Genomic DNA, 23,362 nt, shown 5'->3' with positions numbered 1-23,362 from the left:
TGAATTTGAGTTATCTGTAAATAAAAATACATTTTTGTTGCAGTTGCTAAAATGAAATAAAAGATGGACACACGATAGACATCAGAAGATAAAAGACAGACACACAAAATATTCTCCCAATATCACTGCTTTATGTAAGTGGTTATGCAAGATCTACATAGACAAATACTTAAGCTTCCAAGAATTGCTGAGTTTCTGAAGAGATGTCTAAGTGCAAGTTTGGACATATCCTAAATCAATTCAAGGATGCCCAATTCTTAATCTGTAACTTGCAATCTGAACATTTCCTATCAGAACACGGATGCCAGAGGCAGGAGATTCTCATGTTCAGACACCTAGTGACTTTATTGTACATTTTTTATATTTTATTTTTAGTTGAAGATTTTCCTCTCATCTATACTGCAGGAAAAGTACTCGCTCATTAGCTCTGTATAAACCAACGGGAATTAAGGCTTTCCAGCTACAGACCACATGTTCCAAGACATCTGCCTACTCTGAACACACAAGAAGCTGCCCAAAGGCTGACATGTAATGGTCAGCAAAGAGTCAGTGTTGCTTTTGGTCACATGGGGAAAGCCATCGAGCATTTTCATAATTCTTAGAACATTAGAAAAGCATTGAAGCTTTTTTTGTTTGTTTGTTTTTAATATAAATTGCAAACCTAAAACTAATGTTCTGCAGAAAGGTAGGCCACAGTAGCACTATTACCTGTATTAAAGCACAATACATTCTTAGAAATATTTTGAAGCATTTCAGTTAGAACAGCTACTATTAGTAATATACACAATGTTTTGGACCAGACATTGTTTTTGGAAGCCTCTATGAATTTTGTCTCGGTGCTCAACTTTGGAAACAAGTCAAAATGCTTACACTTCAGAGAGACATACACCATTACACTGGGAAAGCTGGAATTCTGGAATTCGTCACTTCACGATCCATTAAAGAACAAACCTGCTAATTTGCAAATCACATTGTGAAATCCTTCTACTGTCCACTGGAAGACTCTGATCTATTATTTGCTTTATTGCAAGTTTTTATTATTGTGAAAATATTACAGGCTATGGATGACGAGTAAACATCTAAAGAATGGTGGTATTACAATAACTAAGAGCATCTTGTGGAGTAACATTGACCAGAAAATCTCAACATTTAATTGACACACCACAAAAGAATTTCCTCGAGGAATGTGAAAGCCACAGAGAACATTCTTACGTGAGGCGAGGACAAGCTCAGCCATTGACGTCTTTCATTTATTGGCTTGCTTTAAACAGGTACTTTCAGATTGCAAGATGGTCAGCATGAAAGCCATATGATGCTCAGAGAGATAAAAGCTACTTGGTCAGAACGTAAGTAAAGCCACGGACAAAGAGCTCTTTTCTGGTTCATATGTTTTAAAGTAACAGACATGAAATTTGTTGTATAAAGGAACTTGTTTTCACAATTGACAAGTTCACTAAGAATATATTTTTTAAGACTACAGATTTTGTATTTCATTGTGAATTCTGAGATTCCATGTTAGTACATGACAATTAAAGAAAATATCTAAAGGAACTGGTGGAGAGTCATCACATTTATCATTCCAGAACAAAGAGAAATTCTCTACTAAGCATGAAAGGAATCCCAGAATCTCCACAGAGGAACATTCTTTTTAACAATACAGTGATAAACAGTGGCTGTCTAATCTTACTTGGCCAGCTGCATTTGCTCTGTTATTAATTTATACTAAACTAAAAAAAAAAAAAAGAAAAGAAAACCAAACCAAAATAATAATACTCCCCCTCCTCTAAACCTCCATGCAAAAAAAAAATTCAACTGCAAGCAGGAAATGTTGCTCTTATATGACAAGAAGAGGTACAAGAGGCATTGCTTTCAAACGTACTGTGCAATTCACCCTAGAATGGGATTATTTTATGGCTATTAAGTCTTTGTTAACACCTGTGTAGATTTATCCCTTTTGTTTTAATAAAAATTGGTTCCTACAGCTTAATGGAAAAAAAACCTCTCCTTTCTCTCACAAGTTAACAAATTGCATTTCTGATCTTTCTGCTAATGATAGTTTTGGTGAAGAAAGATAACAAAAAACATTAACTCAAACAACTCTTATTTAATCAATATGACAATGTTAATTGGACAGGGTACAGCCTAGTAATCAGGACTCAAGATATAGCCTGATCAAGGTTAAGAGTAAAATGGAGTTACAAAATACATTGTAAAACCCACTAAATATACCATTATGAGAACTGTTTGTAGGCAGAAGGAGTTTCCTATTATTCTTCTACTTTTATACCACTTATTTTTATCTCTGAAAATAGGATTAACTTTTGCTTAAGACAGGTAATGCCAACATTTTTTAAGATCCAAAATATGGTTATAAACACACTGACAAGGCGTGTGGCAGATGTTGGGCACATATTTTTCCCCCTTTTCCTTCCCTTCCAGAGGAAGCAAGGAAATAAAAACATAAATGACAGCAGATATTGGAAGGCAATACAAGACCTCTGTTCTATTTATCAATTCTAAACACTGCCAATTCCTGTACATCTCAGGGCCTGCAAAAAGACATCATCATAGGTTTAGTCAGGTCACCAGATTCTTATGAGATACAACCAGTATTGCTCCATGACTTGCTTCTGTTTATTCAGTTAGACTTCTGTTATCACTTAGCGTAAGAGTGAAGTTACTCTGGAATCCTTATGTGGAAGGTCTTGAAGTACTACCCCCGTAATTTATACATTTTCAGGGGGGTTTACATAAAAATAAGCAATTTGAATCCAACCTAGGTTTGTATCATTCTGATTCTGACCACCAGCTGTTCAGAGGCTTTTATGAAATTAAGTTGTTGCTAAAAAGTTATCAAATGAGTAATAATGGGAGGTTCCTAAGGTGGCTCTCTGGTCAACTGAACTGACCTTCACTTTCCCTTTCAGAGTGCTTTTCTGAGTTATCCTAAACATGCTTACAGCTGCAATCATACATACGGATACGTATCTGATTCAAAAGCACAAGGAAAGGTGTTTTATATGTGATACCCAAGAGGTTTAACATCTCTTTTCTTTTGCTTTAGAAAGCAGCATATAAAATAGGTGCAGCTTCAGGCCCGTTGTGGGAAGATGTACAGTAAGTAGTCTGGGCATAGAGATGGAATTAGGGAGTTGCCCATATGCTGAAGTCCTTTAAGCATACCAAGTTGATATATTCCTAAACAGTCCCCTTCTCTTAATGAAAGGATAGGCTTGAGGAAGGTCTCTCTATGTCATGGGAGCCTATGCAGAAGCTACATTGCTGAAAAGCAACCAAACATATATTTTACTAGAACCATGTTTTGTGATTTGATGAAAAGAGATGAATACTGGGAAACAGTAGGAGAAACAAAGCAAAACTGTGTAGCTCCAAGTATACCATTATCTTGCAACACCTGAGTGGCAAACAGGTCAAAGGAAGCACTTAAATCCGAGCAGTAACATTATTACATTGCATTTAAAATACAAATGAAAGAATGTCCCACTGGAACTTCTAGACCACCATATTTAAAAATCATAATCAGTATTTGCAACAGAAGTGTTAAACAAGAAAGAACTAAAAAAAAAAATCCTAAAACTATGTATATATGAGATTTATGTTTTACCCTTCTTGACTCTTTCTTGGACTTTCTAGACATTTCATTTCAAGGTTTTCCCTTAACTGTATTAAAACATGATTTAAAACTCTGAAATTCTCAAGTTATCACAACATTCTATGGAAAACATGAAATTGAAAATAAATTGTAATCTCTAGGAAATGCACTGAATTTTTGCCCTAAAGGCAAATAACAAACATAAGTTTGCTTGCAGGATATCACAAGCTGCAAGCATCCTTTCACATTTATATTGATACCAATCAGCAGTTTCTGCACTACAAGCTAGGTAGATGTAGGTAAACTTTACAGATATTTCACAATGTCACTACAGGTAATTGCATTTTCATCAAATGACTTAAAGCACAAGTCTGATAATCTTACAGGGTAAGGACATGATGATAACTCCTCCTAGTGGAAACACATCTGACACAACAAAACTCAGAAAAATACAGATTTCATAGGTATCATACTAGGATTTTGCTGGTGCTAGTTAGCTCTGCATTTTTTCTACCCTTTTCTGATTTAAACTAGTCTCATCCAACTTTTCAGTACTGTAGGAAAACATCTCTGGGCTTTTAAGAAAGATGAAAATCATTTCACTTTAAAGCTTGCTGTTCTACTGGCATAACATGGTTTATTTAGACACATAGATGAGAACCAGGTTTCAAATTAATCTAAAGCAATCTTTTACTGCAGGGCTATGTGTCACTACTACCTCTTAAAACTTTGGGTGAGACTAATGTGATATAAAGTAACTTACATTTATGGTGAACAATGAAGTTCTGCTGATTTACTGGTGCTGGGAGTGCAGCTCTCCGTGGCTCCTTTTTGTTTCCTCTTTCACTCATACTTTGTTTCTACTGTGCCAGGAATAATTTCCATGTGAATGAATTCCCTACATTTATCTGAATAGACTACTCTGTTCAACCAATTCCATCTCCAAGGCTCAAACTGTCACAGACATTACACATGCTGTTCAGCCTGAACCTAAAGGAGTGGTTTTTACAAGAATAGCTCAAGAGTGCTCAGAGCTAGTAGGAATATGCAGTAGCACGTAATATGCTGAACAGACTATCAATACTTTCATTCATTTATTTTAGTCCCTGATTTGCTTCACGTTTCCTTGTTCAACTTGTTTTAAGCTATTATACTCAAAATATTTTTGGTAGAATTTTGACAAATTGCTGTGAAGGACACAAGGATACTGAATTCTTTGAAAAGAAACCCTTAGCTTAAATATTGTTGGCATTCTAGTTACTGAAATGATACTTCTGACATGGATGTTTAAGTCAATACAACATTTAGCAAATCTGTTGCAGACTACAGAGAAACAAATACAAAACATTACTCAACTAGTATATGCTGTTCTGGCCAATGTTTATGTAAAGATAAATAGTCCACAAAGTACCAATCAGGACTTTAATATATACTAGTTCGGCAACCACACAGCAGATCTTCATTCCAGACATTTCACAAATAATACCATAAACATAGAGCTACTTTATCCTTATGTCAGACTTCAAATCAGGTATTTTCAGTTCTGGGCAGTCAATAATAATCACCAGTAGCTTACTAGAAACAGCTAAGACAGTGGTTCATCATTCGTTATGTGCTGCTTATGGAAGGCATAGACCAACCACCCTTCATTTACTTTCCTTACATACAGGAGTGCAACTTTCTCCATTCCATAACATCAATAGATTTTTAATTATCAAACCAAAGCTCAAAAGCAGGATGAACTACCAGCAGCTGTGGTGACATGCTGGGGTAATAAATATCCCTGTATACTTCTATAAGCATAAGCTTGTCCTAGGAAGGGACTTACACACTTTTGGTCTGACCAACGCAAATGTTCTTGCATTTCACTTGCAGTGTGGATGTGGCACAAAGCTGCTCCACTAGCACAAATTAGTTCAAAGAATTTTGAAAGTGTCACTTTGCTCTTGCAGACTTCAACAACAGACGCAGCATATTCCCTAACTCCATCACTATGCCCAGACTACTTTGTACGTCCTCCCACAACTGGCCTAGAGTTAAAATGAACAGTGTACTGTGCATGTTTTTTCATTCACAGGAATGGTAAATGTTTGTGCTTAATGCACGTGATGTGACAGCAATCAGGTGATCAAGTACTAACAAACCTAGCATGTCACCAGAAAAAACTAATACAAATCTCCAAATACATTCAGTACATGCAACTTAGCAGGTATTTTGAAGGCTAGGGCTAATTGTAACAGTATTTATGAGATCAGACTCTAGTTAAATAAATAAATAGAACTAAGATAATAAAACATTTCAACAGAGAGTGTTGATCACTACAGTCTAGTAAGTCTTGCCTCTTTCTGTATGTCTGTGTGGTCTTTTGTAGTTAGATAGGAGTTCATCCTACCTGCACATTAAGCCAATCATAAGCAGCATGTTGGTTCAATGCTGAACTTGAGCCAGAATACACTGTTGAAAAGACTCCACAGCTGCTTCTCAGCTTGAACAGCCAGATAGTAGCAGACTGTAAATACGTATGCTGTGTAACCAGAAATCTGGTTAAAGCTAGCATGCTAAGCTCTCCACGGGAGAGGAGATCAAGAGAAAATGAAATTACAGCTGTGATTCCTTGCTAAAATTTTACTGTGGACTGATCCAACTTAAAAAATACTAGTCCTGCTCATTTTAGTTCCTCAGCCATAGCAATCCAGAGGTTCCTCACCTCCATTGCAACAAGTTTACTGTTTGTGTGGTAAAATGCTAAACTGGATATACAGAATGGTGCAAGTGTTACTCAACAAACAAAACCAAACCATGCCCCTACAGAGTGTGCATTTTTAAAAAATGTGCAGATCCCGAACCACTTAGAGAGCCTGTCTCAAGTTCTTTAACTACTGGTTACTACTGCAATAGGTTTCTGAAATGTTTTATCCTTTAGTATATTCCTCTTCATCTCTTCTGTCCTTCAGAATGGGAAGCAAATGGTAGGACTGCCACATATTTTTTTACTAAGGCTGTTCGTAGACACAGAACTCCTGATCAGACTCCACAATTACTTCCTACTCTTTGCCTCTCACTCCCCCCCAGTAGTCTGGTACTTCAAGCCACAGTCACACCTGGTACACTTTTCTATCCGTTTTTGTTGACTTTTATTTTGCAATGAAGTGATAAGAACTGTTTAGGGGTTTAGAGCAGAACACAACATGCTAGTTGCTACCTCCAGATATACAAAAAGCTGCATAATAAGCAATAAGAATAAACTAACTTTGAAATTAAAAATAATTTAACTGTAAATTCAACACCCTCAGAAAGTAAAACTTCACACTGATCTGTTTCTTTTTAATCAACTGATAATTACAAAGGAAAAGAAAAAAAAAGTGCATTTCCTGAAGATGATCAATAATCATAGAATCATTTGGTTGGAAAAAACCTTTAGGATTGTCAAGACCAAATAAGCAGGTTTACTAGAATAAACTATTGTATTCAGTGAGAATAATTCTGTAAATCACTGGCACAAAGCTGTGAGAAAGGAAGTTTTGATATAAATTCTATTTTAATTTTAGATTGATGTTCTCTCTGTTTTCTAAACTGAATGTCCTTGCATACATGACAGTTAGAGCTAGAACTCAAAATGCTACAGAACTTGCACCGAGACAACTAGCAATAAAAAAAAAGTCTGAGTATCATTACAACTTGGGCTAAAAATTACAACACTTAAAAAGCTGCTTTATGTGGGGCTCAGCCATAAAGGGCAAGATGGGTCATAATCTCATCAACCTTCTTAGTAAGTCAGTCTGCCTGTAGCAGTCAGATCCTTTACTTACATCTGACCATATGTGCAAAAAGCAATAGCTTGTTTCTGTATTACACCTTTGGACCCAAACTGCGAATGAGCTGAAATGTTGAAATACTTGGGTTCTAGCTGGAGAAAACACTAGTAGCAAGTCAGGAATTTCTTTGAATCATCTGAGTTTACATATAAAAATGCTACCAGTCATACTTCTCTAAATGCAGGGCAAGTCTCTTAAAAAACAAAGAACTATTTCCTTTCCCTTTGAAGATATGGTACAAGCAGTGCCAGGAGTCCTAGAGCCAGATAAAAAACACCACGGGTAGATAAGAGCCGGTCTAAACTTGCAATGCCAATTCAAATTTGTTCAGAGCATTTTTGATTAATTTTGTGGTAGCAAACTTAATTCTTTAACAAGTCTTTCTACACATCAGTTTTATTGGTATTTCTGCAGATAGCCTAAAGGATTTCTTTCCAGTCCCCTCCTGTTTCCCTCCTACTCTGGGATGCAGTGTTACTGAATTCAAGCCACAAACCACCCTTGAATGAAGGCTGCATTCTACTGATTTCTGTCATCACCACTGAACTTTTCTTACCTGCTGACTTCTGTACTACAGCATTCCTCATTACAAGCTTCTATCCACACTGTGCTGTGCACTGACCCCCTCCAACAGAAGGTTCTCCAGCTTTGCCTCAGCATATTCTGTAGCAATCTGCTCCCACAACAGCACGAATGCAGAGACAGGATGATCCATTCTGCTGCAGTGAAGGACACCTTGAAGTAGAACTTTGGTTCTCAAATGTAACTTCGAGAAACTCAGCTGAGATTCAGAGCCAAGCTGATTGCTTCAGCCAAGCCCTTAATTTGCAGCAATATCTGAACACCTGTGCAGTGACACAAGTGTACCTTATATTGGGTTAAAATCTCAACACATTTCAGATGAGGCATTGGGCTTCTACCTGTAGAATTACTTTGTCTTTGATTGTGCTGTCTGTAATCTTGCAATTATCAGATAAACTCATCTCAAATTTTATACTATATCAAGTACAACCTGAAAGGAAAGCTTCTTTTAAGCACTGGAGTTTAACTCCTTAAACTTTTGCTCTGACATCTGTCTGAAGCTTTATGTATTCTCATTAGAAGAGCAAAAGAAGACAGAGCTCATTTACAACACTCTGCAGTAGTAACAGCAGTTCTGCTTTGATATATTTTTCCTTCATTTAATACCCCACCTATTTCAAAGACATTCTAAGTGTTTACAATACAAAAGCAAATCTGCATGCAAAAGTAACACAGACTTGTACATCAGCAGCAGAATCCCACAGAACAAAACCAAACCAGAACCTAGCTCCTCTCCTGTCCTGCAGGGCTTGTTCAATACATAGGCTTTCAAAGTGAGCCTGCATTAGGCTTGCTGTGGGGGGAGGGTCTGTTCTCTGTTGGAACAAGAGGGCAAGCAAATTTCAAGGCTGACAGCACTGCATTGTGAAACCTGCTGTTTATTAGCACAAGTATCCATGATAATTTTAAAAGTCACACTAACATTATCTGATAAATCCAGAAATTTGATGAAAGAAGTGCACCGGTCTGTAACACAGGAGTTATTGTACTAAAGTATGTAGTTGAGAGGACTATATTAAAGACTCTCAAGTACTGCAAGCTACAATAAAAAGGAATATTTCCACAAGATACTTAACACTGTAAGGGAATTTTCAGCTCTCAGTTCTAATGACATGGCTGAGCTTGGATGTACAGAACTTGTACATAGAAAGACAGTGGAACGCCTGTCAAGAGCACTGCACTTACTGATGGTTCCCAAACCTCATGGGCAGAGTATAAGATTAGTTTCCTAAAGAGCTTTTGCTAATTCTAATATATTAAAATTTTATTGCAGTTTTTCTGAAGTCTTTCTCCGTATAACTAAACAACTCTATTTTATCTTCCTCCTCATGCCATCTTGTCCATTAACTTCTCACTTTCCCTCTTACAGTTTCATGGAATCCACTTCTAGACAAGTCCTTCTAAGAGTATTTTCAAAAAGTAGGAAATAAACTCCATATTAATAAGAAAGGCACAGACAGATAAATGTGAGATGCAATAAAGAGGAAGAAAAACAGTAGCTAAAACCAGCCATAAAACATCAAGAAAATTTTAAGCTGAAGTTAGTAAGGAAAGAGAATAGAGAACAAGAATCTAGCACAGACCAAAACAAATAGCTGAAACTCTGCAGTAAAATATGATTAGAGAAAAAGTTGTCACACAGCAATGACTAGAATTGTCCTTGTTTGTTTTTTTCCCCCCAACCTTATGTGAGCAATAGTGCAGTTTCACTAGTGGAAGAGTCTGTAAACCTGGTAATAACTCTGGAAGTAAATCAACACTTGCCTAGATAATAGGTTTCAATTTCTTAAATTTAGCAGGAGGTTAATAGATACAAATAGTTCTTTACTACAAAAAATGTCTCATGTATTCCCACTAAAAATGTTTGTAATGGAATTTGTTCCTTACTCTGTTAACAAAACGTGCACCAGATTAGATGTTTGCATGTATTTCTGAATCTATTAAATGAACTTCACACACAAATCAATGTATTTACGCTGAAAATACAACGTAAAACAGAATCTATGTGCAATTTCAATGGTCACACAGAAATTGCCTCCACTTGGGTCTAAGTAGTATTTTTAAAGGGAAACCTTTTATTAATCACATATAAAATCTTGTGTCTTACATGTAGTGAACAAAAAAGCCATGATCTATTCCAAGGAAATTCCTATTTCCTTGATTTGGAAATCAAGACAGTTGTATTTATTAACAGTATTTTTCTTCTTAAATGGTATAAAAATGCATAAAATTAAATGCATAAAAAATGAGACTTTTTTTTTTTGTTTAAACAAAACCAACCAACAAACACCCCATCCCCAAAAAAACCAACCAAAACAATCCACAGTGCTTTTCAGTCTACTATAGCTTTTATGTTAGCGTTATGACAACGTATCAGCTAACCCTAATTTTAACTGTTTGAGGCAAGGACAATACAAAAAGACCAGCTAAACTGAAAAAGGAAAGTGTATGGAGGAAGTGAAATAAAGTTACTAAAAATAGAGGTATTTTTTTCACATTCTAAGAAACAAAATGTTTATGACTCCGAGCTCTGAAAGCACAACCATACAATATCCAGTAAATATTAGCTATTCTTCAAAACCACTCAGCCTGTGTGGACTCTCCGAAATTACCACTAGGTTCTATAGCTGAAAAAATAGTCATACAACAGGGAACTGCTACAGCTTAATGATGGGGGGATTAGAATTGACAGTGAGAGCACTAGACGTTCTTTTCTTGCAACGTAGTTCGAATCCCAAGTGAGACAGCAGGATAAATGAGCCAGAGGGCCTTCATTCATTCTCCAGCAAACAACACACCACAAAAGATCCATACATTATGCCAGGAAAATACTCAGCAATAATGAGAAGCCTTGGAAACAGAAATTCTTGACACAGAGTCTGGTTGAAGGTCATTGCTCTAACGCTGCACAGCTCACTTAATTTGCATTTGATGTATTGATATGTAAAGGAATTTCTGAGCTTATGATCTTTTAGTTCTTGCAAATGATGGAGACAAATACTAATCTTTTCAATTTCATAGCTTGGTGGAAGGGTATTAAAAGAAATATTATTGAAAGAGCTACTAAAAGTATATAGAGAAACTATTTCCTAATTTCTGTATAAAAGAAAACAGATATAAAGTTTTCAGTTTCCACACCAGAACTTCCCCATAAATTAATAAGCCTACATCCAGTGTATTTGTTAAAATCCTGGTTAACAGCTTCAGAAAATTTCTGTTAGCTAATTAAACATGATGAACTGATGTTTACTGATTTTCTAACCCCCTCCTTGACTTCAAAACAAACCTATGGTACAATTTGTTTTTTTATTCCATCATGCTTAAATCAAATGAGATTAGACACAGTTAAGAAAGCAGCACTAATCTGAAGACACTACTCCATCAAATAAAGTGGCAGGCCTTTCATTAAAAATATACAGAAAAGACTCCAACAGTGACTAGATTATTTTCCTTTTTTTTTCAGAAATCCTTTTATATGACAAAAAGAGTTCTTAGCGTGGCATCTAATTATAATTCAAATCATATAATCCACTGCAAAGGGTTACGCAATCCTTGCACAGTGTGGAAGTGTACTTTACTGCAGGAACCGATAATGCACTTAGATACGTGTCTTCAATCCAACAAATCAGATATGTGAGAGTCCAAACACTGGCACTGGGGATTGCAATCAGCTGCTGGGACGGAAAGAAAATGTTATGGGCATGAAATGAATGGCTACTTTCAATAATTTTAGACTTAGCAGTTTATTATTTGAACACACTTTATTACTGAGTGTGACCAAAGAGGAAGACACAAGGAAGGAAGCATTTGGTGTTTTAGGAGCACTTGAGGGAAGGCACACGCACCCGGCAGACACTCACTAATCTGTCCACCAGGATAATGACTGCAAACTGCTGCATGATTTTCTTGGACTCGATTCTGACAAATATTGTCTGAGAGTATTCTTTAGCCAGATACAGAACCAAATTTAGAAATACACTCTGGTGGTTCAGCAGTAGGGACTATAAGGTATGGTATGCTTTATCTTTCAAAAGCAAAAGCCACCTAAATATGTAATTCAGTCAGAGTATCTTAAATTTTGCCATCCAAGCAACAAATGCACATAATCTTATTTCTTGAAGTCAAATTTCTAAGCTCATAAAATGCAACTGTCTCTTTCAACAGTACATGCACTTTGGTTCCCCTTGTGTTGCACCATGAGGAAATGATCTTGAAGAGAGGAACACATATGGATCCTAAAAGCTTCAGCCTGGACAAAACCATCACATAAATAAGGGAATTGTAAAATTAATTGCACCATGAGGTCTTGCCCAAGGATGATTAATGCATTTCAAAGTTCTTACTAACTTCTTCCTTTGCTGACAGCATGGCATATATAAATAGACAGCAATCTCTGACCCCTGCACAGAGAACTAAGGCCAGGACAAGCAAGACAAGAACATGACACAAATTACATGAACTGCTGTTGTAGCTAAGTAAAGTTTATCTGCATACTTAAAAATCTTTCTTTGACAGTGCTAGCTGCTGGTGAGAGGAATGTGCTGCTGTCATTGTAAGAAAACCTAGAACCAGGGGTGTGCTGGTCTTACAGTATCACAGTGGTGAATATGCAAACAAGAAAGGGCTGGGAGAGGTCCAAACAACACTGTTTAGGAAAGGTATATTATGTACATATGACCAATTTAGTAGGAAATTGAGAATACTGTATTGCATTTTGGCACCCTCTGGTGTTGAGTTAAAATTTTGAGTTAAAATCCACTCTAACACTAACTGAAGACACTCCTGATGTCCATAAAGAGCAGGATCCTATTATTCTAAACAACACAACTGGTGCTTTAAAACTAAGAAATATGCAGAAACACTAGAACCCCATCCATGTTACTCAATAGCAGGAAACATTTGTCTGAATATCTCAGAAAATCCTTGTTTTTTTGATACAGTTTGGTAAAAGAGTTACTCTTGAATATCTCTTAAAATCAGTTATCATTAGAAGGTTCATTGTTTTCCCTTATATCTTATGCTAAAACGAAGATCTTTACTACTGCAATATTAAAACCAAACCCTCTTTTCAGTATGGCTCACTGTATCATCCCTCACAAAGAAGTTGGTGCTTTTGCCATGACTGCAACATTTTTCCAAGAGCAGAAACAAGTACAGTCATGTGAAATGAGCTCTAAGCACTGTGCTGTAAAAGTAGGAGAGCAGACATTACACTGCCCGGGTAGTACAGCTGCTGTTTTCTAAGCCTTTTCTTCCATACTCCAACAGTATTGGATCACAGACATTTACATGCAAACTTGTCTACATAGCACGTTTCAAATCTTTTCAATCCCTGTGTGTCTCTCTCAAAGCCATGATGGCATCTTTTCATTTGATAGTAAAGTTGACATAAAACTATCAATTACAAACCAAAAATGTATCCAGTATATTCCTCCAGTATTTTTCCCTCAAAGTTTTCTCTTATTTTTTCAAAGGTAACTGCAAAGATATGTTAAAGTAACATTATTTTTCTCTTCCAAATAATTTAGACTGATAAATTGACAAAAAATTTTTAAAGGCAATTTATATCTCCAAAAAAAATAAAATTGCCCTGAACATAATACAAAATGAGAAGGAAGTTTCCATGTATTACTTAACCTGCAAATAGTCAACACATATAATTTTTAGGAAAAATAAAGACCACGTAAAATCTTATAAACATTTTTTTCTCAAAATTTTACAATATTAGAAAAGATATTTTAACGTAATTCTCAGTGGATTTGAGAGTATCCCTCACTATTACATAATCACATTTACTTTAATTCAGAATTTTAAAAAGTATTACTAGCATATTGAGCAACAGCTGCCACAATTAAGATCTAAGATTAAGATCTTTCCAGATTTTAAACCCACAAAAAGTTGGTTTGGAAACATCTGCTAGCACACCTAATTATTTGTTCCTAACCACCAAGCACTGTTCCTAACAATAAGAACAGACATACAACAGTTCTTACCACAGAAGGAGGCTATCATGGTCTACTGTGTGCTCTTAGAATGCAAAAGCTTCTTGGCAAAGGACACACCTTGAGAGGCCCTGAGCCCAATCAGCAGCCAGACCTGCCCAGGAGACGGCAGCTGATGAATCACAGTGACGAGAACTGAGCAGTGAGGTTGGGTTTCTTCCCCTCTAAATTAAGGGGAATCTACATACTGTGTTCAGTAATTTTTTTCACACCTTATTTTTAATTATTAGTATTATTATTACTTTTCTACTAAGTGAGAAAAGTGCTGCCTATTTGCCAATGAGTTATTAGGAAATAAGTTCCTACTTTCAGCTGAGAGCTTTGCAGGCTACTTCTTAAAAAATATTTCCTATTGAAAAATATTTTAAAAATTTTACTTATAAACTAGAAGAAAGAAAAAAATCCAACAAAAACCTTCAAACAATAACAACAAAATTAACTCATTTTCATAATTGTAACACTATGTACAAGCTCAAAACATCCTCCATCAGTCCAGAGTGCAAAAGACTAATAGGTATGGGTAAACTTAACTACTCCAGGCATCACATATTTTATTATGTATATTATCATGCATTATTACCATTATAACTGTTATTATTATGATTATTACATTATGGAAACTACTTAGAAGTTTCAGTTAGGATCACTTCCCACTCACCTAGGCTGTATATCTGCCCTGAAAACACTGATGCTCTCAAACCCTAAATGTCTAACTGCATCACTTTGCAATTCTTTATCCAAGGGATTTTTTTCCTCAGTCACAGGTTATTGATCCTAACCAGAAGGTCACTTTATTGAGGAGTTAGTGATGATATAAGGCACAGGCCAGTGCTGTGCTGCATGTAGGTCTGGGCTGTCAGAGCTGTGCCGAGCAGCAGGACACAGCCTGGGAACAGAGGAGCCCCCGGGCAGCTCCCCCTCAGTACTGTGAGGACATCGCCTGGGCATCCTTGTCTTTATCTAAAACTGCAGCAAACAGTTCCTAAGTGAACCAGCTCTCTGTCTGACAGTAGAAGTGAAAACTAGAATTGTTTGAAGAAAATCCCTCAAGTGCTCGACAAACCAAAATATCAGATGACCTTTCCCTAGGCAGGATCTGCCCAGAGTGCTGGGCTCTGATTTGAGAACTGTTCAGTACCACACAACTCAGCATCTGGAAGGACATAAAAATACTTACATTGTTTTTCTTTACAATGTTAGCCACAATAAATGGTGTTTTAAGCAATACTTTATAGTCTGACTGTCTTCCTTATTGGGACCATAACAAATCAGTATCTCCTGGTGCAAATCAACAGGTCACTAGACTGCTTTTAGGTATGACCCAAAGGAAGAGAGCCATCATGTCAGGAGTGTTAAAATCCATGAGTTGAAAACTGGTGATTTTGTCATTTATGTAAGTATGTTAAAGTTAAGCTTATATATGGCTTGGAGATGTAAATTCCCATGCTGGATGTACGTCACACAAGCTCTGCCAGCACAGAGACTGAAAACTAATCCAAATTCCTGATTTTACAAAGAAGCAAACTAGTACAGGCTGTTTGGGACTCATTTCATCATGTTCTCCCATGGATTAGCTGCATGCTCACCCCAAACCCATTCTGCACTGCAGGAGTGAAGACTCTGAAAAAACAATCTCAAACCAAAGCCAAGCCCCCACTGAAGTTTTATCAGCACCATCAACATTACTCTCATTCTCCACAGCACAGGCCTTTACGTTTCTTCTTTACCCCTTCTTTTTTTCACCTGTACTCTCATTTTTTCCAAGGATTCCAAAGTAACTCCTGTGCCAGATTTCCCTATTTCAGTTTCAACTCAGTGAAATTTACTTGTCCAGCTTGCTTAGAGATACCATTTCTCACACTTCCACCAAATGCTGTTTCACTTTTCTCATTCTAATTAGTACCACAAAACATACCACTATCTCTAGCAGATAACTGCATGGTTGACAAACAAGATGCAAACTTGTCAGTCAAAAAACATGAGGCCTCTATGTAACTAAGACCAACTACACAGCAATTAACACCAAATCCAAAGGCCTTTTGCCCTTCCAGACCAGCTGTGAGCAGGATTAGCACTTGAAGGTAAATGAAGAAGCCACGGTCCCACTTTTAGACACACAAAAGAATATCCTGCCATCACAATGTTAACACAAAAAAGTGATAATTTTGTAGCAATCTTATGGAATAAAGGCCACTTGTATCAAAACCAGATTGAAACATCCCTGACATACTATCTGGGTGTAAATGTCTAACCCTAATCTCTGTAATTTTGGATGGGAGATGTGACGGCATTTCTTTTGGCTTTTTTCAGACTATTTTTCTGAATTCTCCATCCTACTGGTTGCAAATTCAGGTATTTACAAAATTAACTACAGTCATATATAGCAATAATAACAAAAACAACAAGAACATTATTTCTACAGTGGGTGTGGCAAAAATAAGGGGTCTTGTTATCAGTGATTCCTATGATTTACAGATGTCTCTGACTCTGGAAGCTGTTTGTTTCACTTTGCTGCAAAAATGACTGGTACCTATTACCACATTGAATAAACCAAGACAAACTTCTATAAAAGTATATCACAATTCTGAACACAGGAAATTAATTTTTAGGTTGTTAAGTCAATGCTTACTGCCTGCCAGCATTTTGGAAATACAAGTAAAACCCTCTACAAGAACAAAGGGCATTCTTTTACTTCAATGCTAGAATTGAAGAAAATTCACTGCTGATTTAGAGTGGCAGAGCTAACTCTGCACATTCATCACAAAGAAGCCTTTGTGTCTGCTGTGTCTGCACAGAAGACCCTTTGATGTGCAGCTTTTTATTTCTTCATACTGTAACTTCTGCTGGGTGATAAGTTGCATTAATTCAGTGACTGGGTTTATGAGACAAAAATTGGAAGGAAGAATATAGAGCAATGACTGCACAAGGATTAGCTATAAAAATCACTTGCTAGTTCAATGTTCATTCCACTATGGCTGTTCAAACAGAGAAAAAAGCTGTGCTGATAGATTACAGAAGTGTAAAATCTGAGAAAAGATGCTAGGAGCTAATTCTGCATTAAGATATAGAACGTGAACAAAAAATTTCAAAGGAGAAAAGGCCCACCAAGGAAGCAAGAAATAAGTCTGCTAAGCAAAGTCCCAGTGTAAATAAGCATGAGATTATGAAGATACCTATGTGATTTTTAATAAAAACAAGGAAGGGGGCTTTTAAGAATAGAATTTTAAAATAAATTTAGAGGCATCACTTCAGATATTTTTGAAGGGTGTTTGACAAAAATCTTATGCGTTTCTGAAAAAAAATTGATGACGTTCATTCTCTGATGAAAAAAACAGATCCAGTTAGCAATAGAAAACACTGAAATTGTCTTGAAACAGATTCCCATCTCTTTGGAAGTCAGATGACTCCACTTTTGGCAAGAGAGAGTCAATGGCCTTCAAATGTACATATTCAAGAAGCGGGAGAAACGAGGAGAAAAACCCTCACAAAAACAGTGTCACTGTAGACACCTGGCTTTATGTACTTTGCTTTCTGAAGAAAATGTAACGGTAAATATAGGAATACAATAACCTAAAGAATAAATTAATGAGAAATTAATAACAAGTGCTTGGCACATAAATACATTACATAGTAAAACTGTAAATACAAATAATGAAAATATAATTTTGAATTTACTCCAAAAGAAGATATTAGAAGGAATTTGAGCAAGTAAGAGTGAATTGCAAGTGATACCAATCTAACCAGTTCCTAGGCTCTTCACCAACTGTATCATCACAGAGAACAATCACTAAAACCCATGGACTGTCTACCAGATATATAAAATTTACTATGAAAAAAAATTACTTATGGAACATAGGAAAGGACTTCAAACTTTTCCCCCAAAAGACTGTACTCATCTCACAGCTGGCTTTGCAGCAGCTGCTCTGTTAATAGAGCTACACAGAATTAACACATTATAATCCCTTGTAGAAGTGATTTACCATGATTGCTCATGTCTCCCCAACTCCGCAAGGCACTGCCCTTGGGAATTACTTCCCTCTACCCAAATATACTCACTAGGACAGAACATGCATTAGTCCAACAGCAGTCATTAATAAGATAACTGGAAGAGGTTCTCAACAGCAGTCTGCCCGCTGGCAGCCTGGCAAACAAGGACAGGTAATTCTCCAATCCCCTGACAGTCACCTGGCAATTACAGCCCCACTGAGGAACAGGCAGAGATGCAGAAGCATCTACAATGTGAAGCATTTATCTTCATACTAAGAAAATAAATTAAAAAAACCCCAAACAATCAAATTGTAAATTACCAAAAGAAACTCTCCCTGAAAGAGTTATTTTCAGTATCCTCAGACCTTGCGCATCCAAGCATTTTTCTGCCTGTTTGAAGAGTGCTTTCTCTTGCTGCACTGCACAGGTGAATCATTAAAGCAGCAGGGTTAGAATAATCCCACACCAAGAGAGAGAAAGAAAAGAATCTGAGATACACAGCCTATGTAAGGGTCCCATTTAGGTGATCTATACATGACAGCTTCTTTGCCTGCGGCCTTCTCTGACCTCTTGCTTTCAACAAGTGTATTAATTACACTTGTTCTTAGAGAAAGATGATGATACTCCCAACGAATATCTGGGGAAGCTCTGCAAATTTGAAAATTTCCTTTTAATAAATTTTTAAGCTCAAATCTTACCAAAAGTAATTGGATATACAGTACATAGCACTATAGTACATTAACAGAAGTTAATGTTGAAACCCAAGTTGTAAAAAGTCTTTCAAAGAACAATTCAATTTCATCAATAATTTCTAGATTTTTTTTTTTTTTTAATAGAAGAGTGTTAGATGACAGTGCTGGTTTTGGCCTGCTGTTGAAGCACTTGCTGTCTTGTGTGAAGATATTCCTACCTCAGTCTCTCCTTCTCTTTAAAATTAGCAAAATGGCACCTAGCTGAGCTCAGCTCAATTTCTCTAAGTGCCAGTAACTGAAAAAAGCACAACTGTATTCCAAGAAACTTCCGCTCCCTGAAACAGAGTATAAAGCTGAAGAGCCAGCTTGCAACAGAAGTGGACTTCAGACATTGCCAGAAGAGGTGAAGTCCAAAGGTCGGATCCAAGTCCAGGCGCCAGCAAAGGTTAATCAGATCCATCGGTTTTGCGCAACACATCACATTTTGTGAGTTCATGACCCGAGAGCTGTTCTGTTTCTCATGCAGCAGCTCCATCTGCTGTCCAAACACAAAGATGGACTTTGCATTGGGACTACGTTTACAGAATAAAAAAGCAAACTGACTTGAATAATTTGAAATATTTCTGGAAAATTTCCAAACGCTGCCCCAGTCAGTCGTCCTGCATGAATGGAAACAACAGCCTTTACCTACCTTTATAAACCAACTAACCAAAACGAAAACGTGAGAGGAAGTAAGAATCATATGAGTGTCACAATTCTTCCCTCTTACAGCTTCAGAACCAGTCTTCTGACAGCAAACTCGGACTCTTCACCAGCTGCTGTCCAAAGGTCACGCTGGTGAGATACCAACACTCCCTTCACCCCACAATACACATGCCCAGGTATTTACAAACTACAAGATGTTTACGGTGATTCTTAGTTACTTACAAGTGATTTGTGTTGAACAAACATTAATTTATGGTTATTATTCTGAAGATCAACTCAGCTCTTAAAAACAAGATTTCTGGGTATTATGCAGTACGGGGGTCTGAGGACTCGAAGTTTCCACACCTTGCATTCCTTTACCAGGAGCGCCTATGAAGAGTTCTGTCCATAACAGAACAATTGTGGCAAGACCATAAGGACCCAGAGACTGTAAATTCGATCAGCCCTGTACAACTTAATGAATGTCGTATAATTTAGTGATTCTTGGCCTGTGTTTACAACTGCTCTGGTTCAATAACACTGTTAGTTTGGGGGGTGTACCTCCAATCTGGTACTTGCTGTAACTACTGAAGCCTTACAGCAACCCCCTTTTCTCGGCTGCAGCGCAGGGTCTATTAAGTCATCAGCCAGCTCCTGAGCTTTGCCTTATTGCTGGCCACCAGCACTCCAGCTGACTTCATGGGAATCACGGGACACGCTGCCCGTGTGCCTGAGTCACACCGGTTACTCATTACCCTCGGTATCTCAGGCCTGGAGGCAACGGGGCGTGGATTGTGTATCTTAGCACGTCATTTTACATCGATTTGATTAGCTTCCTGCTGCCTCGGATTTCAGGGTGCGCTCGTTTTCGTGTTCTTCTCTACTCTTATGGATACTGGTACTTTTAAATTACGATAGAGTGCAGCACGAGATTCTCACACAGCCGCTCCACTGCATAACCCGGGTCACGGCAGCACAGCGCACATCCCACTGCCCGGGAGCGCCGGGCCAGGGAGAGCCCCAGGAGCAGAAAGGCACAGGCTCCGCTTGGAATACCCGGCTGGTTGGGGTTTCTTCTATGCCTACTCATGGTTTAAAAAGATAGTGTCATAGATTTATTTCAGACTATAATTACAGCTTTTAAGGGAATAAATATCTTGTTTTACTAAATCCACGGGGGAAGCAGGGTAAGGAGGAGTGTTACTGTGAATTTATGGCCGTTTGGAGGAAGAGCTCATCAACACAAGGCAATTGAGGAATACAATTAGATTCCTCCAAACATAAGGATTAATACTGAAAACGCCGGAGGGGGATGCCAACAAATATTTTATACTGATCACTGAAGAACTTATAAAAAGTCATTCTTCTGTAAGAGATGAGGACGCCGCGCCACGGCGAGCGCTGCACAGGAAGCCGTGGGCCCCACCCGGGCCGTGGGCAGCGCTCGGGCGGCACGTAGAGGCTGCCGCAAGACTCGTCTATGCAGCAGCGTAAAAGACGAAGCCTGTTCGTATTGGTTAAACAAAAATAAAATTAAAAAAGAGGAGAAATAAAGCCGGAGCGTCCGCGACCCAGGCCTGACGGCGCACGCAGGCTCTATGGGCGGCGCGCGGAGACTCCAACAGGTGGCTCCGTGGCGCAATGGATAGCGCATTGGACTTCTAGAGGGTTGAAGGGATTCAAAGGTTCCGGGTTCGAGTCCCGGCGGAGTCGTGTCTTCTCTTTTTTTTTTTTTTTTTCCCCACCCCCGCCCCCGCGCGTTTCGGCGGAAATCTTTCCGCCCCGCTCTCCCGTCCCTTACCTCACCGCTGCAGCTCTCCCGTCCCCCGGCCTGGCGCTTCCCGGCGGCCGCCTCCCCTCAGCGCGGCTCGCTGGGCCCGCCTCCCGCCGGCCCTGGCGGACTGGGAAAGGCTGGAGGCGGGCGGAGACAGCGGCACCAGCCGCCATCGAGCGAATGTGCCGTCTCAGCCCAGCGACATGAAGCTTCTTCCCCGGCAGCGAGAAGGCGGGCTGGCCGAGGGGGGAGCGGGAGAAGGGCTCCCTTCCTTCTCCTCCCGGTGCCGCCGCTCTCATGCAGCGCCACAAGGGCTCCGCTCCTTCTCCTCACGGCGCCCTGGCCGCCCTCAGGCAGCGCTCGCGCTCCACCAAAGCTGCCAGGACCGACACACCGGCCCAGAGGGGCCGCTACGCTCCCAGGACAGCCCTCGGAAAGAAATTTTACTTGAAAAACCACGGCTGCGTCTTTCCTGGAGGCACTTCAGTTACAATGGGCCCCCGTGATAAATTCCTGGTTACTTCCAAGCAACAAAACAAGCCCACAAAATGCAGCAGATAAAACGCAAGGACTGAACACCTGAACTAACACCATCTTTTCTGACTTACACATGCCTAACAAGATAGAAGATGAAGAGCCATTTTAATAATAGCAATCAAAAGCAGCACTAAACAAACATCCTTGATTTTGTGCAGAGTGGAATAAAATATAAATCTGTTTTATTATTCCTGAATTATTCAATTTTTTTTTAAATAAATTGCTTGTAATCCTGCACGCGTAACTTTCCAATTGCTATAATGCTTATTTAAAAACAATAAAGGGAAAACTGAAAATGAAGCACACTATGTGGCACATTACCCATCACTGTTATGCAGCACAATAACCCACTCAAAAATGCCATCTACTTATAAAATGCAGTCCTTCACAGAAAAAAACTTCCTCAGAATTTGCAAACAGCAAAACCAAAACCTCTCTAAACTTGTAAAAAGCAACTAAATCAGATGACAGAAAATGTTTCTTCTTGTTGTCACTTCCAGTGACAACATAGTGCTTCCCTTCCTACTTTTTGTATTTAAGCTTCATAAAATTTTCCTTAGTTCCTACTGAAAAAAATTGAAGGCAAAGGCTTTTACAGATACATGTTTTCATGTTGCAAGTAATATTTACATAATCAATACTCTAAAAATGCAAAAGTTAATAAAGAACTACAGTCCAAAAGAAAAAAAAAAAAGGTGCTGGTTCAAGGAGCTGGGCATTTTCTAGAGGTAAGCACAGGGACAGCTCTCCTGAGATACTGGCTGTGTAACAGATTCTAATGTGAATTCCAGTGGAAAAGTACAGGAACACAACACCACAATATATTTGTATGAAAAGTGTTTTGAGGAAAATATTGCATAGACAACACAGTATTTCAGAATGTCTTAAGAGAATCAGGAGGAAAAACCTCAAGGATTATAGCAAGCACTATGAATTAGATCGATGCTGCTTGCTACAAATTTATGGAGTCATTTTAAAAAAAGAAAGCAAATGCAAGGTCCATAAGGCAGTACAACAATCATTAATAACTCTTTTATCTGATTGGATATGAAGAATTTTTTTTTTTTCTATGAGGAAAGTCAAGCATTGGAGCTCTGGGAGTTGGGCAGTCTCCATCCCTGTAGGTTTTCAAGACCTGACTGGATAAAGCCCTGAACAACCTGGTCTAACTCTGCTTTGAGCAGGAGGCTGGGCAGGACAAGCTCTCATGGTCCCTTCCAAGTTCAGCTATGGCAGGATTCCAGGTTTCAATAAGACTTACCTAGGCAGGCCCTTGTGATGCAGAAAGGACTTCTTAAAAATCATGAGATAAGAACAGTTTTACCACATGGAAAATAGCAATGATAAGAGGATACCTTCAGTTTTAATGAGACTAAATTGATTGCAAAGAGGTTAAAGACCCCCAAAGAAGGAAAAAAGAGGAAGTGTGAACAATGAGAGCATGACAGGAAAAAAAGAACTATTTTACTTCTGTTTGCAAACCATGCCTACTAATGGCACCACACCAGCAACATCTCAGCCACCATCAGCCTGATCCCTACCATAGTCTTTGCTCCATCTCTAAGGAGATGGACTGTGAACTCCCTGGGCTGTACAACCAGTGGATTATCTCTGGCCCAAGTTGAGAAAGAAATACTAACAAAACCAAGGAGAGCATAAAGAAAGAGGAGGAAGGA

The 23,362-nt window shown here is 38.3% G+C and overlaps 1 protein-coding gene and 1 non-coding gene across 3 annotated transcripts in view; one reads left to right on the top strand and one right to left on the bottom strand.

Annotated features, from left to right (window-relative positions):
• BCAR3 (BCAR3, NSP family adaptor protein) overlaps positions 1-21,192 on the bottom strand; it is a 90,725-nt gene extending 69,533 nt beyond the window's left edge. Inside the window, exon 1 of one of the 2 annotated variants that reach the window (XM_027879973.1) lies at positions 21,177-21,192. Coding sequence is in view for 1 of the 2 variants with exons in the window: in XM_027879974.1 (XP_027735775.1) it covers positions 14,004-14,022 (19 nt within the window). In the remaining variant the exon portion in view is untranslated. Of the gene's footprint in view, positions 1-14,003; positions 14,038-21,176 lie in introns of those variants that run through there. The other variant, XM_027879974.1, reaches the window with a different exon arrangement.
• Positions 21,003-21,088, top strand: TRNAR-UCU. Its single transcript is given in 2 exon segments — positions 21,003-21,039; positions 21,053-21,088. It is a non-coding gene; the product is annotated as a tRNA-Arg (tRNA).
• Positions 21,193-23,362: the final 2,170 nt, after the last annotated feature.

The sequence above is a fragment of the Empidonax traillii genome, unplaced genomic scaffold (assembly GCF_003031625.1).
Source record: "Empidonax traillii isolate 1590-97213 ecotype Southwest subspecies unplaced genomic scaffold, ASM303162v1 scaffold62:size2133460, whole genome shotgun sequence".
Taxonomy (NCBI): domain Eukaryota; kingdom Metazoa; phylum Chordata; class Aves; order Passeriformes; family Tyrannidae; genus Empidonax; species Empidonax traillii.
Note: the sequence above shows the minus strand (reverse complement) of the source record. Positions and strands in the feature narration are given on the sequence as shown.